The sequence below is a fragment of the Penicillium paradoxum genome (assembly GCF_028828445.1).
Source record: "Penicillium paradoxum strain IBT 22861 chromosome Unknown utg000003l_segment0_segment0, whole genome shotgun sequence".
In the NCBI taxonomy this organism is placed as follows: domain Eukaryota; kingdom Fungi; phylum Ascomycota; class Eurotiomycetes; order Eurotiales; family Aspergillaceae; genus Penicillium; species Penicillium paradoxum.
Window position 1 is genome coordinate 1,631,732 of NW_026643181.1, and position 16,557 is coordinate 1,648,288.

The 16,557-nt window shown below is 50.9% G+C and overlaps 7 protein-coding genes across 7 annotated transcripts; 3 read left to right on the top strand and 4 right to left on the bottom strand.

Moving 5' to 3' along the window:
- Nucleotides 1–104: 104 nt before the first annotated feature.
- Nucleotides 105–1,169, bottom strand: N7457_002525 (40S ribosomal protein uS9). Its single transcript, XM_057173571.1, has 4 exons — nucleotides 1,060–1,169; nucleotides 964–986; nucleotides 693–764; nucleotides 105–559 (listed from the first exon to the last, which is right to left on the bottom strand). Exons 1-4 carry the CDS (start codon nucleotides 1,103–1,105, stop codon nucleotides 269–271), a joined length of 432 nt encoding a protein of 143 aa, XP_057033722.1. The 5' UTR covers nucleotides 1,106–1,169; the 3' UTR covers nucleotides 105–268.
- A 289-nt stretch (nucleotides 1,170–1,458) lies between these two features.
- N7457_002526 (mitochondrial 54S ribosomal protein uL13m) lies at nucleotides 1,459–2,215 on the top strand (the record flags this gene model as incomplete). Its single annotated transcript, XM_057173572.1, has 3 exons — nucleotides 1,459–1,521; nucleotides 1,569–1,929; nucleotides 2,091–2,215. 3 exons carry the CDS (start codon nucleotides 1,459–1,461, stop codon nucleotides 2,213–2,215), a joined length of 549 nt encoding a protein of 182 aa, XP_057033723.1.
- Nucleotides 2,216–2,626: 411 nt separating this feature from the next.
- Nucleotides 2,627–3,730, bottom strand: N7457_002527 (urate oxidase; the record flags this gene model as incomplete). The annotated part of the gene is made up of 3 exons (XM_057173573.1): nucleotides 2,627–2,751; nucleotides 2,823–3,469; nucleotides 3,534–3,730. Coding segments are annotated over 3 exons (969 nt in total), but the record flags the coding sequence as incomplete, so codon positions are not given.
- A 1,904-nt stretch (nucleotides 3,731–5,634) lies between these two features.
- On the top strand, nucleotides 5,635–7,274 carry N7457_002528 (MFS transporter; the record flags this gene model as incomplete). Its single annotated transcript, XM_057173574.1, has 4 exons — nucleotides 5,635–5,757; nucleotides 5,902–5,959; nucleotides 6,030–6,679; nucleotides 6,729–7,274. 4 exons carry the CDS (start codon nucleotides 5,635–5,637, stop codon nucleotides 7,272–7,274), a joined length of 1,377 nt encoding a protein of 458 aa, XP_057033725.1.
- A 1,651-nt stretch (nucleotides 7,275–8,925) lies between these two features.
- Nucleotides 8,926–10,113, top strand: N7457_002529 (agmatine deiminase family protein; the record flags this gene model as incomplete). Its single annotated transcript, XM_057173575.1, has 1 exon — nucleotides 8,926–10,113. The coding sequence occupies one exon, from the start codon at nucleotides 8,926–8,928 to the stop codon at nucleotides 10,111–10,113; it is 1,188 nt and encodes a 395-aa protein (XP_057033726.1).
- Nucleotides 10,114–10,821: 708 nt separating this feature from the next.
- Nucleotides 10,822–11,409, bottom strand: N7457_002530 (uncharacterized protein; the record flags this gene model as incomplete). Its single annotated transcript, XM_057173576.1, has 1 exon — nucleotides 10,822–11,409. The coding sequence occupies one exon, from the start codon at nucleotides 11,407–11,409 to the stop codon at nucleotides 10,822–10,824; it is 588 nt and encodes a 195-aa protein (XP_057033727.1).
- A 1,130-nt stretch (nucleotides 11,410–12,539) lies between these two features.
- Nucleotides 12,540–14,253, bottom strand: N7457_002531 (C2H2-type zinc finger protein; the record flags this gene model as incomplete). The annotated part of the gene is made up of 4 exons (XM_057173577.1): nucleotides 12,540–12,565; nucleotides 12,637–13,404; nucleotides 13,492–13,908; nucleotides 13,959–14,253. The coding sequence occupies 4 exons, from the start codon at nucleotides 14,251–14,253 to the stop codon at nucleotides 12,540–12,542; spliced, it is 1,506 nt and encodes a 501-aa protein (XP_057033728.1).
- Between the last annotated feature and the right edge of the window lie 2,304 nt (nucleotides 14,254–16,557).

Below are 16,557 nucleotides of genomic sequence, written 5' to 3' on the forward strand. Positions count from 1 at the left end.
TCCATCCTGAACAAGGCACCGGAACAACAACCAGAGGTCATTTTCCCAAATTCCTCTAGCCCGGTCCTCTGATCTCATGTAAGAGCGGTTATACCGAACCAGAACCGCTCAATACACATCCCCGAATCCTCCCAAGTCCCCAGTCCACCAAGAAGTCATGGAAATAAGTCGTGATTGAAGAAAAATATGAAGACAGACATATTCCATTTCCCCATTGCCGTAAACTTTTCTTTTTCCTTTCGCCGCGTAACAAGTGAGAAAGAAAAATTTAACGGTAGGACTTCTGGTAACGGGAGCGGGCACCGCGACCACCGAACTTCTTGGGCTCGGCGCGGCGGTTATCGGCAACCAGGAGTGTGCGGTCGTACTGAGCAAGAGCCTGCTTCAGCTGGTTCTTGGAGTGCTCATCGACGTACTTCTGGTAGTAGGCGACAATGGACTTGGCGATAGCCTGACGGATGGCGTAAACCTGGGAGGTGTGACCACCACCGGTGACACGGACGCGGATATCGACACCGGCGAACTTGTCAACGCCGACGATGAGGAGGGGCTCGTAGACCTAAAATTCGTGCATGGATTGTCAGATCGCAATTCCGATACAAGGGTCTCGCATTGACATTGTCGTTTGCGATTCGGGCGAATCCCTTTCATAGGTGGCGTGCGGGAGAGTTGGTTGAGCGATGTGTGCGTACCTTGAAGCGGAGGATCTCGGGCTGGACCAGGGAGAGGGGCTGGCCGTTAACCTTGACGAGGCCCTTGCCTTGCTGTAGAAAGTCTCAGTATGTTGTCCAATTCAATGTATATATCATTCCCCGATAATCGCGCAAATGTTGTTTCGTATATCCTTCCAAAAATTCGATTCCGTTTGTTCTTGTCGTGTACAATTCCTCCCCGATTCTCCTTTCCTTCCAGATATTTCGAAACAACGTATTGGGACCGAGGAAGGTATAGGCGTTATCATACCTTGCAGTGGGCGACAGCGGTGGCTATTGAAAATTAAACATGTCAGCGCTCGGGTTCATTCTCTCTCATTTCCGATCGAAAAAAAGGGCAGCTTACCCGTCTTCTTCTTGCCGAAGCATTGCACACTCGGGACGGAAGCCATGGTGATTGTCGTGGGGGAGGGAGTGTGTTGTCGAGGGAGATGAAAAAGAGTCACTTGGATTCCCATACACACTGATTTGCTTCCGTGCGGGTTTTCGCTTAGTGTGCGACGCTAATTCTGTAACGGGACTAGCGTGGAAACTTAGGGCTTGGTCACATGACCCGGAGAACTTCGTCGGGGCCGGTTGGGGACTACAAGCAATCAGAGGACGCTGAGATCATCATTATCTTGGACTTCTTGGGTATTAGATCTGATTTGTGTCTGGTATTTTCAATTGGGCTTCTCCACCTTTCATTAATTGTCTAATTGCCCCTCACCCCGACCCCTACCGTACCCTCCGCCAGATCAACAAGATGTCGCAACTCGTCGGCAAGGTAAACAGCTTCAATGCGGAGGCTTCCGGGCCAACCGCGCATGTCCTACTATGAAGCAAGCAACCCGGTCCTAACTATCAACTCACCAGACCCGTCTCGCCTACTCGCGCACATGGCACCATGTCGATGCCGGCACCGACGAACGATCCCTCGGCCGCCTCGCCTCGTCGATCGCCCTCGTTTTGATGGGAAAGAACAAGCCTATCTACGACCCTTCAACAGACTGCGGTGACTACGTCGTCGTCGTCGGATGCCATGATCTTAAGACCACGGGAAAGAAACGATTCCAGAAGATGTACTACACTCACAACACGCGGCCCGGTAGCTTGAAGAGCATGACGATGGATCAGATGTTTGCCAAATGGGGTGGAGGTGAAGTTCTGCGCCGCGCTGTCCGGGGCATGCTGCCTAAGAACCGTCTTCGGGATATTCGTCTGGCTCGATTGAAGAGTAAGTGCTATGTGGTTGCTACGCTGCTGCTTCCTGCTCCCTGGATGGTCAACTTGAAGATCTACACCATTGCCTCCAAGGAACAATATGGACGTGATCCATTCGCATCGCATATCCTCTATGTTCCTGTCCTGATCAAATACTAACCCAATATCGCGCAGCTTTCGAAGGCCTTGCCCACCCCTACAAGGAGAATATCGTCAAGTTCGGCAACCAATCCGTGATCGGAAACATGCCCGAAGTGCAAGAAGCATTCAAGGTGGCCGCCGAGAAGCCCACCGCATAGAGCATCCTTTTCATTGTCGTTTTTCTTTCGTCTATTTCCAACGCCAACCTCAATAGGGTTCGCGTCTGCCTGTATTCTATTCTCCTGCGATGTTATGATCCAACCGCAAAAGCGCATAGGTGTGGAGTCCGTTTGGGATATTGCTTTTGATTATCTACTCCGTTGACCTGGTCTCAGACTTCTCACTTTTCAAGGCTGCGGTTTTCTTGAATTGTATTTATAGCACATACAACAATATCACGTATTATACCATATTCTGTCTTTTCTACGATGCACTGAGGGAAAGTGTTTATCAATTTGGATTTGAGATATAGGGAGTCTGATCCCGGAGGTATAGCAGATGGATATATGTACAGAAGAGAAAGCAAAGTAGCGCTCACATCGGAGTTCGCCAACAGTCTAAGGAAGCATTTACAGCTTAGCTTTTGGGCCAGCGCGGCCAACGGTGCACTTGATAAGACCGTTGGGGTTGGACTGAGGGGCATACACCTCAGCATCCTTGCCAGTGTTCTTAATGCCCTTGTGCCAGCTGAGATCTAAAAGCGCCGAAATTAGCCCAAATCCAAAAATCTTGAGGTTCGACAGGATAAAGCACTAAAGAACTTACCAACTTCAAAGTAGTGCTTGTTAGGCAACTGGTACTGAACAGTGTCGAGCAGAGGCACCGCGGCAAGAATCTGCTCTGCCATCTTGTACATAGTCGCCTGGACAGAGGCACTGTTATCCTCAGCAAAGGTCTTGAGGGTGATACCGCGTGCGGCTTCCCAAGCGGCATTGAACTTCTCAGCGTTTGCCTTGACATCCGCGAGGGTAGCGAAGCGGCGCCACTGCCAGTCCGCAGCGACATCAGTGCTGAGGAGACGATCCCAGGTCTCCTTGAGGGTAGTGTATTCGTCACGGACGAAGCCCCAGAATTGGGAACCGGTGCTCTTCAGCACGGTCAAGCCGTTGATAGCAGAGTTGATCTCGATGCCCTTGCCCTCGACAACGTCGACCTGGACTTCGCGGGTCTCCGAACCTGGCTGGATGAACGAGTGTGGGTGTGGCTTTCCGTCGATCTCCATGCGATCCCAGCGGTGGGTCACGATCTTGACATGCGCGGCGTGGATGTGGCTGTACTTCTCGACGAAGTGTGTGCCCAGGATCGAGCCGAACAGCTCTGGTGGAGTAACGGGGTTCTGTTTGGCTGTGATGAAGATGGTGTTCTTCACTGAATCCGTTGCGACAACGACGCTGTTGTCGGCTTTGGTGTAACTGTGGAGACCCTGGCTTTAGCTTCAAGTTTTTTTTCGAGATAAGGGATTCAGTGTAGACTTACGAGGTCTCAATGTCGCCTTCCAGCAAGACACAGACGGTCATTTCCACCACAGTCTGGATGCCGGTCTTCTCGTCACGCTGCACCTTGCACACGCGGACATTGTCCTTGCCGTAGCGAGCTGCTGCCAATGCGCTCATGATGGAGATAAGAGATAAAGGTAGAAAAGAAGGTGTAGGGGCTGAAGAGGGTGCTGGAAGGCTGAAAAAAGAGAGAGATCTGGATCTACCTAATTGCAAACACGTCCAGTCTTATTTATTTCGATTGGAATGAAGAGAAACGAATGAAATGGGCTGATCCGTTGAGAAAGAGAGTATCGGGCACCTCCGATGGCCGCGAGTGGCCGCTCTCCACAATCGCAAACCCCGATCTTATCAACTCGACAACGCTCTCTTTTCGTGTCCATGGCCTGACATTTCCGAGCTCAGCGCTTCAACGATAGTCGTTTCCCCAGACTTTCGGACGGCATAGCCGGAGATCGCCATACATTCCATGAAATCCCGAAATTCCGACCTCCGTGTTCCAGTGCAAACCCCTAGATGATCCAATCCCTTTACTTAGCGTACAATGATCATTCATGCATTCACTCCCTAAATCCCGGACACCTCAATATCTCCGCTCGTGTCAGCCCGGAGACCTCCACCATTTAAACGGATCCGGCTCGGCGAGCTGCGATGATCAGTGAAAGCGAAGTCCTGGTGGCAAATACTCTCGGCGCTGACTAGACATGATCTCTGCTGACCATTGCCATGACAAGCATGTGCAGCTACCTCGCGGTCGGTGGTACAGTGCGGGGAGAGAAGCGTCACTCTTGATGAATCGACGCTCCTTGATTACGAGAGGTCGTGTTAGCTTCCAGCCTGGGAAGCTATGTTCTACCTTGTTGATATGTGTATCTCCCGCGTCGAGAGCATCTTGGAGTCTATCACAGCTGATCCCAATGTTTCTATGCGAATAAAGTCTGCATTTTCATTGTTTCTACCGGAGTGTCCTCATACACTTGGTCTATCTATGAAATTTATGGATCGCTGTGAGATATACTGGCTACCTTACAAAAAGAGCCACGAACGTCATCGGACAATTTTCTATTTTTAACAACATCCCGAAGTCTACCTTCATTGTCTTCGTCGGTGGTCAGTACTAGAAGAGCCATGATACTCACAGAGCACAACACATATACACACCGCAAAGGGGAAATGCGCCGCCTCCCCATCCTATCACAACATATGTCATGTTATGTTAATCTCACTGACCAATCTAGCGGTCAATCGGATAGCCATGAAGGACTTGGCCTACTTCTCTGCGACTGACAATATTACCCGAGTCCGTCATGTGCTCAGCCACGCTCCCAACCACGCCCTGGAGCGACAGTGACAAGAAACAACCAGGGGAGCAAGGAACACCCAAGCTATACCCACTGCGTGGCGAATTCCCATACACACCAGATCCCAAAATACCAGTCCAAATGACAGCAATGATAAGACCAGATATCCTCAAAACTGCAAACCACACAGCCCGAAACAATATGTGTAAGATGTATGTCAGATATAGACAGGATATCAAAGTCCATACTTTGCCTAGCCAAAGAAATAGCACATGCATGCATGAAGTGCATCTAAAAACCAAGGCCAAGCAACCTTGGAAAGCCAGATCTGCAGCTTGGATCACAATCCTCGAATCAGATGATGTGGTTGGTGCCGATGTCCAGCAAATCTGGTCAGTGATGGTATCTCTGCAACGTCGATCTGACGAATCCTGCATGTAGTGCGCGTGTCCAAGCCCTAAGTATGAGCGTAATCCTCCGCGATTGGGTGTGGGTATCAATGAGTAAAACAGCGAGCTCTGGCCGGGGTTCGGTCGACGGCCTGAGGGGGGCTCTTTGTTCTTTGTTTGACAAAGTCTTTGTTTCTTTCACCTGGGTACCTCCCGGTGCCTATTATGTCTGAGATTTATCAGCTGATTCCGGTTCCTACTTTTGATTTGACTGTCAGCTTGAACTGGATTCCAGTTATTTGGGTCCATTCCAGCAATTTGGATTAAGACCTTCCTTTGTTTCCGTTTGCACACGGAAAAAAAGAATAAGTACTCGTTCATGGTGATAACTATGACTTTGCGTGACCTATCCAATTTCAAGAAAACGCCGGGGGGCAAACGTGCTCCCTGGCTATTGAAGTTTCGTTCCTCGACGTGGTTCATCGTCGGCGCAGTATGGATGTCGACCTTCACGGTATGTGAAAGAAATAGATCCTAATTTGGAGATGTGGAAACTGACCGAGACTCAATCCATATAAGGAATTTCTCCTATATGCCATGGTAAGCAAGAGTCTACATCCATAATGGGAGTTGAAGCCAGAATCAACGAACGAAACAGATAGTCCCCGTGATGCCAACAGCCCTGATGACCAAAGCCGGAGTCGACTTTGACCGCCGTATGTCCTGTTCCCACACTCACTAGCATACCCTCTCCTTCAAAAGTCCATATATTCACCTTCTGCGCAGGCGAATACTGGATCAGTGTACTTCTCATGAGCGAAGCTGGCACGTCCCTTCTGTTATGTCCAGTATTTGGGTATCTCGTCGACCGCGGACGCACGCGTCGACTACCCTTCATTAGCGCCCTGCTCGTTTTAACCGGCTGTATGATCATCTTACAGCTATCGCATTCCATAGCTGGGTTTGTCGCAGCACGTGTGCTCCAGGGTGTGGCAGGGGCTTTGGTAGTAGTAGCGGCATTTGCTCTTATCGGCGACGCTGTACCCCAAGAGCGTCTTGGCCAGACGATCGGATATCTTGGCTCCGCGATTGCCTCTGGATTCCTGCTGGGCCCATTCCTCGGAGGCGTTGTGTATAATGCCGGTGGGTACGACGCGGTGTTCTGGTTTGCATATCCCATTCTTGCACTGGACATGCTTATGCGGTTAGTTCTGATCGAGAAGAAGGTCGCCGCCCAATGGATTGGAGAGTCGAATGGGGAGCCGGAGTCTGATTTGGAGACGGCGCAGCGTGTTCCTTCTACCGGTGTACAGGAGCCACAGATTCCCCAGAGAAGGAAGGGATTCGTTCTCTTCCGGATGCTCAAGGAGCGTCGGGTGTTGATTTCCTCTGTGGCGCTTCTTGTTCAGGGACTGCTGCTCTCTGCCTTTGACGCGGTATGTACCAGGCTCCGCTTCGCATGATAAATTTGTTGATGATATCAAGACACTTCCCATTTTCGTTGAAACGACGTTTGGCTGGAACGCGCTTGGAATGGGACTGATTTTTCTCCCAATGGCTGTTCCAGCTTTCTTCGAGCCTCTGTTTGGTTTCATCACTGACCGATTCGGTGCCCGGTTTATGTCATTCGGCTGCTTCGTTTTCCTCTCACCCACACTCATCTGTCTCCGATTTGTCGAGACGAAATCAACCGAACAGATAGCCCTGTTAGTCTCACTACTTTTCCTCACAGGGATTTTCATCCACGCCTGCGCACCTGCCATGTACGTTGAAACGCAATACGCGCTCGCGTTAATGGAAATCAAGAGTCCCGGAATACTAGGTCCCAAGGGCGCCGTGGCGCAGGGATTCGGACTGCAGAGCATGTGCCAATTTGCAGGAGTGTTCTTCGGACCACTCTGGGGTGGGTTCGTGGAGTATCGATTTGGGTGGGGCGCTATGACAGGCACATTGGGAGTCTTGGTGGCGCTCACTGCACTTCCGATGCTGTGGTTAGGAGAAACCGAGGAGGAGAGGGCTTTAATGAATTGAATGAGGGTTACGCAGTTAGGCAGCACTGTTCTTGGGCGCAAGTATCAGTTCTGCCTATTGCCCTACATGTGGGTATGTAACTATACCTGCATAGGGCTCTCGTATATTAGTTGTTGTGTTTACAGGGGCGCTTCAATCTGTCCCCAGGCGGTATTGATATAGTTCTATATTCTGGGAGTCTCCCCGGAGGAGACCTGCAAATTATTTTTCTATAGCACGCACTTGTCGTAGCTTGTAGTGATCCCTGTGATTCCAGAATCCCGCACCTAATATCATATAAACATCTAGAGCCTGTTACTCGCGCACGATTCGGCAATTTTGGAGCTTTCCACAGCAGAAGACGTGGAGGAAAGACCGTGCATTATTCCGTTCATAAAGCTGAATGAAACAATATGAGGTTGTAGAGGTGTATGGAATATACCAGAGCCCAGCGAGAGATACCAAGGCAGACCTTCAAAAGTCGACAAAAGGGATGGGGAAAAGACTAAACTCCGTAGAGAACCCCCGCCACTTGATAAAAGGCTGATCTGGCACATCCCGAGGAGCAGATTTGGCGCCTTTTCCCTGCGTCGGTGACCAAATCGCTATTCGGAAGGTCGTAAGAAGGCTTCAGCCCAGAAACAGATTCTGGTTTATGTCACTCATCACACTGAATATAGGCAGAGATCCATCAAAGAACTCGAAATACCCGAAAGCCGTTGGAAATGGTTCGCTGTAAGAGAAACAATGTTATAAGTCAAATCTTCAAAGAGATACACGTTGAGCCAAACGTACCAATCTATTGGGCAACATGACCCCAGCGAGAACCTCACAGCATTGTGCATCTTTGTCAGCCCTTCCAAAGATGGGCTGCTGCCGCCGAGAATGGCACTCCCAGATGACATTTCAATTCTCACGCAACTTCTTTGCTTTGAATGTCTCAAAGGGCCCATGCATTGAGCTTGCTGGACCCGCTTTCGAGATGGTCTCAAGGGCTCATGATGAATGTTCCAGCTTTACTAGAGGTGAACTGAGCTCTTTGTTGGGTTTGAAGCAGCTAAAGTAGCAGAAGCAGCTGGATGGAGTTTATCCAAACCCCGTCTGTAGATACGACCGTGGACAGTGGGAGTATTTAATTGGCAAGGTTATAGATTATAAGGGTACTGCTGGAGAGAAGGAAGAAGCTATGACGCTCTAGATCTGGGGGAAACGGGAGACTTTATACCGTTTATAGTCCCTGGAAACTACATGTCGCAAACTATCAAACTAGCAAACAAGCCCTGGTGCTCAGTCTATCAGAGCGGTGCCTGAGAAGACAGGCATCAGGAGGCATCGCCATAGAACTTGGAAGTATATAGTCCCCGCGATGATGTACAACCTTAGAAGCTTATAGGAGGCAATTCCCACTGGACTTCTCCAGACTCTCTCTCTCTTCTTCAATCACATCGGTCCCTATCTCCATTGACCGTATCTGCTTGTCCATTCCGAACATAAATACCCCCAACTCACCGTATTTCCCCTATTCCATGTCCCTCCAGTCAATCCTCCGACCAAGACGATCACTTATCAAAGTAACTATACCACTCCATCCCCCAGCCCACCCTGTACCACAACGCATATAATCTAACAACACCAGGCCTCCCAACATCCCATCCCAAGAAATCCCTCAACCATGCCAGCAACCAACAAAACCTGGCACATCCAGCACCGCGCCCAACTACACCAAACAACCGACAAATCCAAAAAATACCTCTGCCCCCCAGAAACAGACACCCACCTAGCAACGCTCCTAAGCTTCCCCTCCCGCCGCTCCACCCTCCCCAACCTACACGCCAAAACAACCAACGAGATAATCTCCCTCGCAGCCACCATCGCCGCGTTCGAGCCCGTGCGTCTACACGCACGATCAGAAGATCTCACCGACGCCCAGGCCCTGCTGGACAAACATACCCTGCCACCGCAGCACCGCGCCAACATCAGCCTGATCGCAGCACCAACCAACCACTGCTGGATCCGCGACACAGGACCCGTCTACGTGCGCAGCGCAGACAGAGCCGATAAAACACGCTACGCCATCGACTTCGGCTTCTGCGAATGGGGCCACAAGACAGACGAGTATATCTACGGGAATTCCTCGCAGCCTGACCGGCCGGTCATGGACGAGGCAGCATTGCGCGAGAACACGGCGTTCGCGAGTACAGTGCTGGATCTTGAGAACGAGGGCGCGGACGAGGTGATCATGCGCGTGCAGACGGATCTGCGGCTCGAGGGCGGTGGGATTGAGATTGACGGGGAAGGGACGTTTATGGCGACGGAGAGTAGTATTCTCGGGGCTCGGAACCCGGGGGTTGAGAAGGCGGCGATTGAGGAGGAGTTGCGTCGGTTGCTGGGGGTTAGGAAGTTTATTTGGTTCCCTGGGCGGGTGGGGCTTGATATTACCGATGTGCATGTTGATGCTGAGGCGCGGTTTGTGAGGCCTGGGGTTGTGGTTGTTTGTCGGCCGCATGAGACGGCCGGGGAGGTGCATTGGGAGATTTACCGGGAGATTCGGGCTGTTTTGGAGAGTTCTACTGATGCGTGTGGACGGCGGTTTGAGGTTCATGACGTTGTGGAGGCGGATATTGCGTTGATTAAGGGTGATATTCCGGGGGAGGAGGCTGCGCCGGCGGCTTCGTATGTTAACTTTTATTTTGTTAATGGGGGCTTGGTGATTCCGGCTTTCGGGGATGCGGAGGCTGATGCTAAAGCGTTTGAGTTGTTGAAGAGCTTAGTTCCTGGGAAGGAGGTTCGCCAGGTTGAGGTCAATGCCTTGCCTAGGACTGGAGGTGTGCTGCATTGTGTTACGCAGCAGGTGATGTGATGGGATTAGCTAGCTAGGAATACGGCTTTTGGTTTAACAAAAAAGACTTGGAAAAGGCTTTCGGTATATAATTCATTAAGCTTAGAATTGTACAATAAAAACGTGGGTGTGGAAGTATCATCTGAATGGATGTGATGTCGATGTCGATTCTGTTGTCGAGGAACCATGTTTTTGGCCTGCAACTGGCAAACATTGAAGATTGAAGATTGAAGATAGACATAGAAGAAGAAGAGAAATAGAGTGAAGACAGACCATAGACCAGACCAGCCCTTGCTTCCAGGCAAATCATAACTCGTGTAGAATGGTGTAAGATGTATGTCTTTTTTGGGCTTCTTTTGTACCAGCAAAATCACCAGCAAGAAACCAAGATCTCCTTTCCGACTGATATTGATCCATGTGGATCCGAATTCCAGATTTGGATGCATAACAAGAATAGGGAACCCAGAAATAAGAAGAAGAAAAAGAAGAAAAAGAAAAAGAAAAAGCTGAAGACACCATCCAGGACGCCCGAAAAATGCCACGGCACACCACAAAACACACGCAAGAGAGAGATAGAAGTCAAGCAAAAAGTAAGAACCCCATAAAATCCGAGAATCCCAAAAAAAAACCCCTCAACCGATCCAGCTTCAACCACTCCCAATATGAGAGAGACAAGCCGAAACCAAGACACAGCCCAAGACCGTTGAATTTAGCCTCGATCCATTCCCGTTACAGACTTAACTGATCGATACTCCCCACCCGCCCACTCCCGCCAAGCCGCCCCCCACCTTTGGTAACCATACCGAGACGATAAAAGCGTTCTTCACCGGCCGGCGTCCGACCGCCGATATACCACTTTTCGGGGCCGATGGCATCGCGGAACCCGCCCGAGCCGCTGGAGGAATCACTTCCGCGGCGCTGGCGATCTGCAGAGCTCCGGTTGATGGGGATGGGGGTTGACGTTGGTGGCGAGGAGGCTTGGTCGTGGTGATAGTGGTGAGCGGGGGCAGGGCTTGGGCCTTGGACTGGTCCAGATGCTGATCCGGACGTTGGAGATGAGGTGGATGAGGATGTTGGAGATGAGTGGGTGTGGTGGTTGTGGGTGTGGGCGTGATGGGGTGTAGAGCTTGATGCTGATGCGGATGCTGACGAGCCCTGGGCGGCGTTGGCAGCTTTTGTTGCAATGGTGCGGGCGTTCTGGGAGATCTGGGTGGAGGAGATGGTGGATGTGCCGACTTGCTGAGTGGTGGCCTTGTAGGTGGATTGGGCACGGAAAGCGGCCAGGAAGTTTGAGAGGAAGGGGCGGTTGCTTGACATGTTGGGATGAAGGCTCCGCCTGCAGAGATGGACTTCAAATGGGCAATGTCGACTTGGTGGATGGAGATGTTTAAATGAAGGCGGGGAAAAGTGGGAGATCCCGAGTTCAACCTTGTGAGTTCCCGATGTCCCAGGCGCTCCAATCACGGGTACTGGATTATGGACATGACGTCGCATAGGAAGTTCTCGGAGTGTTCTGTGCCTGTTTTACACTTCAGCGCACAGGTGTACGGAGGACATCTTATATATCCCTTTTCTCCGAGTTCAAGATCAGCTGATGTCTGCTCGAACAGGTTCGTCCCCACGACCGGGTCCCCGGATATCTACGATGGCCTGATATAGTACCCAGTACTCCTAAGTCCAGCCACTGAGAGATGAAATGAATCATAAGTCTATTTCTAGTTGCTTCTCTAGACCCTCAATAAAAACACAGAACACCTTAAATCACACCTCAGAATTCCCGCAGCACACATATGTCTGTGCTATGCCAACTTTACAAGAGGCCATGCGATGCACAAAAAAAATGATAAACAAAAAAAGATAAAAGCACAAAAGAAATGAAGAACACGTTGCAATTCGACAACAGCCATCCCATAAAGATAATATAAAAAAAGCTTTTCTTCTTTCTGATGTCGAACACTTGCGCAAAAGATGAACACATGCCCATGTCTATGTTGTGGACGCCGAACAAACCACCCACCATACCGTCTGCCCCTCTCATCGAGGGTTCAAGATAAAAGATAACCAGACTCGCAACCACTTGTGTAAGAATGCACACCCACACCGGATGGGGATCAGAATGTAAAAAAGAGATCAAGGAGACGCGATACTAAGACAAATCCGGAACGAGGATGCTAGGAATGAAAACGCCGCAGACTGGAAAGCGGGGGGTGAACAGATCAAAGGACAATCGTAGACGGATTTGCTGTGACATCGCGACCGGTGGATTTGCACCAGCAGAAAGACCAAGGACAGAGTGCCAACAAGAGATGAGGGGGTGGAGAGCAATAGTCCTACCCACGGCGTGAAAGAAAAAAAGCCAAGTCTGATCAGACTTTCTGTATTTCATCGAACGCTTTTTCATCTATGCCCTGTAAAACACCATCTTGCTTTCTGATCGAATCCACCGTCTACTGTCTTGCGGGCTGCACGGTACCTGCATATGATGGTCAGAAGAATTCCCATGTGATAGTGAAACCCGAAGGTTAGGCAAAGTATCAAACTAACCGTCTCCGCTCAGCGTAGTCGAAGCAAGGTACAGTCCGTTCATACCGCTCTCGGGACCGGTCGAGGCGGGGTAAAACTTGCGGTCGTGATCGACGGGGGCGTGGATGGGCTCCTGGCCCGCGGCCATGGAGTGGGGGAAGACCGGGTTAATGTAACCCTCGGAGGCACCGTGCTGAAACATTTGATTCCAGTCAACACCCGGGTGATGTGAATGGGGACCGGGCATGACCGGTTTGTGGTCAGGGTGGACCAGGGGCTTTACCTGTTCAAGGGGACGATCAACCGTCAGCTGCTGGCCATGGGCATCGACACCAGGCTGCATGAGATACGGATTCTTCGTAGGCGCGGCCATCCACGAGGCTCTCGCGTGCGCCTGGCCAGCGGAGAACGCGTCGTCACCGGGACCACGGTTCATGCCATTGACCGACTGCATCGTGAAGCCTAGCGGCTGCTGCTCCGTGTAGCTAGGACGGCCTGGGGCCATTCCATTGCCATTCACGGCCCCATCGAATTGCGTACCCATAACGCCATTGGAGTGAGAAACGGGATTACTGACTTCATCCTGGAGCGGCTTAGGGGGATTGGCCGCGGCAGCCGCAGCTGCTTGCTGCTGAGACCGCTTCAGATGGGCCTGGGGGTGGGACAAGTGGGTCGCACCGGTCGGGTTACCCCGTCGGATTGAGCACTTTTGGAAGTGGCGCTTCAAGATATCACTGCGGGAGAAAGTGTCCTTGCACAGAACACACATGTAGGGGCGATCGCCAGTGTCTATAAGAAAACGAGAAAAACGCGTCCGTTAGCATATGTAATCATAAGAAAAAAATTTTCCCCTTCAGATCGGTTTCCAAAACTCACGTCTCAGCAGATGACGCTTCAGATGCTTGGCGTGGAGGTAGGTCTTGTTGCAGTGCGGGCAGGGGAATTTGCCATCGGCATCCTTCGCGGGGATAGTCGTGCTCTTCGCTGTACCGTTGACACCGTTGGTGACCGGAGTCGCGCGGCCCGGGACACTCGGCAAGATGCCGCGGCGACCCTGAGAGCCCACGACCTGTGTCCGTTGAGGTTCCTTAGCGTAGGGAGAGCCGTTCGCGCCATTCACATCGGGGTTCATGCCCCAACCTTTGCCATCAGAGTAACTAAAAGCACCGGAGGGAAGGCCGTTGAAATCCGGGCGACGGTCGCGGGGGGTGCCGGAGCGATCGGCTGAGGGTAGCTCTGAGCGGTGGATGCGGGCGGAAGCACACTCGGAGGTGGGGGATACTGCTGGTGCGCCTGTGTTTGAGGGTTAGGAAGATTCAACATAGACGATGGCGGAAGGCTACCGACAGTCGTGTGCGGCATCATAGGGGCCTGGGAGGCCCCGTAGACATCGTGAGTTGATGGCGGGTACCGCGACAAGTCCGGGCGGTACGGCTGGCCCATATAGTGGTGAGGCGCAGGCGATTGAGGGTGATGCGGCTGCAATGGAGGCAAAGTGTGCGGCTGCGAAACCGGGTACTGCGGCTGCATCGAGTATTGTGGCATGTGCATGCTCGAGATGGGAGTCGAGGACATAGGCGTGGAGCCTGGAGGCAGGCTGGTGGATGGAGGACGGGAAGGGTGAGATCTGGGATCCATTGTGGACAGGAGTGATCGCGTATAGGGGGAAGAGAGGAAGTTGTTCACGGTAACTCAATCATCAAATCTGCACTCTGGAATATTTTTTCTTCTTTGAAGCAAAGGGAAGCTCCTTGTTTGAAATTTTTTTTTCCCCCGAGGCGGAAGAGATAGAGAGGGCAAAAGATCACAAGGCCTCCGAAAGTTGTGACTCCACACGAAAGAGAGAGAGGAAGAAAGAGAGATGCTTAATTGAAGAAGATTCCCCACGGTCACCCACCAAGAAAAATAGGATGGTGATTTATCCGCACGTTGTCAGCGTCGATGGTTCTGTATCCACCGAAGAAGCGGGCGTGTAAGTGGGTCTCTCGCAGCAAAAACAACTAGTCCGAGATCTGCTTCGCGTCAAGATAAATCGTAAGATCCAAGAATTGACTCGAAAATCAGCGATAGATACGGGAATGAATAAAGTCCTTGGAGTTTCTCCGAGAATTGAAGAAATGAGGAATTGGGGGAAGGGAAATGGGGGGAGGGGACCAGGTAAAAAAAAAAACGGAAAGGAAAATTCGAAGGAAGACCGGGTCGAAATAAAAAAAAAAGAAGAGGGAAAAGACCAGAAAAGACGAAAAAAGACGATCGTTCCTCGGGGAGGCAAGAGGCGAGAGCAGAAAAAACAGAAAAAACAGAAAAGAAAAAGAAAAAAGAAAAAGAAAACCACATGTTGCGGTAATTACCGGTATTTCCAATTCCAGATTACACAACTCAGCCAACATTTTACACGGCCGTCTTCCGAACTATGGCCGATAGCGGTCGACCTGGTTGGGATGGCATTTTTATGCCGTCGAGGACATTGATTTCGGCCTTGAGGTTGAACTCAGAGATAGGACAACCTGACATGAGATCGCATTTTGCAACCGGGCTCTATATTTCTGATCTACGTTGTATGCGTCCGGCCATGATGACGCAGGACTCCGTAGCTATATCTCATTATGCGTATTAATTTTAGAACCTTGGATAGCCCATAGGAAAAGCTGGAGAGGCAATGGCATCCCGATATACCAGCGAATTCCCGATCCAATATACACAATCGAATATCATATGCACTCCCACTTATTCCCCGGAGGTGGTTCCCCCGAAAACAAAACAATGCAGGCTCACTGCCACATGCTGCATTCAGAGCTCAAGTCATGCCTCCGATTGCGGCATTTTCCGGACATCCATTGGGCATGCATCGCCAAAAACTAGAATGGATTCACGCCAACCTATGTCGTTATGCATATCTTGAATTGACGTTGTAGATCTGACAATGGGAGATGGAGCCGTCTCCCCGGGGTGGGTTATGGGTGATGGGTGACCCTGGCTCTTCTTTGTTTTGGGCTCCGCAGTGGCTGACAGCCCCGCAAGTGACATGGAGATGAGATCTAAGATATACAACGTATTCTCCCCCAATTCCTCTTCGTCTTGCAATGGCGTCTAATCGGCTCTATCCTCCATGTCGATCCATATGGATGGATAAGAGCTGAGCCCACGTAAGCCGGTTCTCTGACCTTGGAAAAGCACGTCATCCGGGAGGTCCGAGAGAAGAGGTCCGTCAAGCTCCGTGATAGAAGACCTCATCGTGCATTTGTTAACTCCCTCAACCTGCATGCTAGCTTTGGCTCTTGTATGCAGCCCCAGATGTACAGGGCACATCGCCAGAAGAGGGGCTATTGGGTTCTCAGGCCCTCTCTGAGTTGGAGAAGGCTTCACAATAACGGCTATGCAGTGTTGCCCTACATACTTTGGTGGATGCGCCGTAGCCGCCTACTGTTCAATGATTTCCGTATCTAGCTTCATGAGCTGACTCGAGGTGAAACAGGACCTGAGCTAAACCCCAACAAGAGAACTCAGAATGATGGGTTGGCAATGGTGTAAGTCTAATTTTATCTGACTGAGACAGAGGACACTAATCCTATTTCGGACTGCCTCTGAACTCCTAACAACAGGGAAATAGATGAGACTCCGTCCTCCGTACGGCCATGAGGATCTGTTTCTCTAAGGGGGGATTCAGCCACACAGGAATGCTCTAGATAAAATTGGCATTCAGGGGGTCCCCCTATTGGATGTGACTACTGTCATGGCCTGACATAGACGGTTCAGGTACTTTTGCCCACTTCCCAGAGTTCTTATTATTACGCTATCTCGACCGAGAGCAACATGGCCTAAAGTTTCAGATCCTGCGCGCCATTCTCATGTGACTAATCCTTACACTTGGACGGAGTACTCCGTACGGAGTACATAGTTGACCACATACGTGGAACGGGATCAACACAAATCAACCATAGC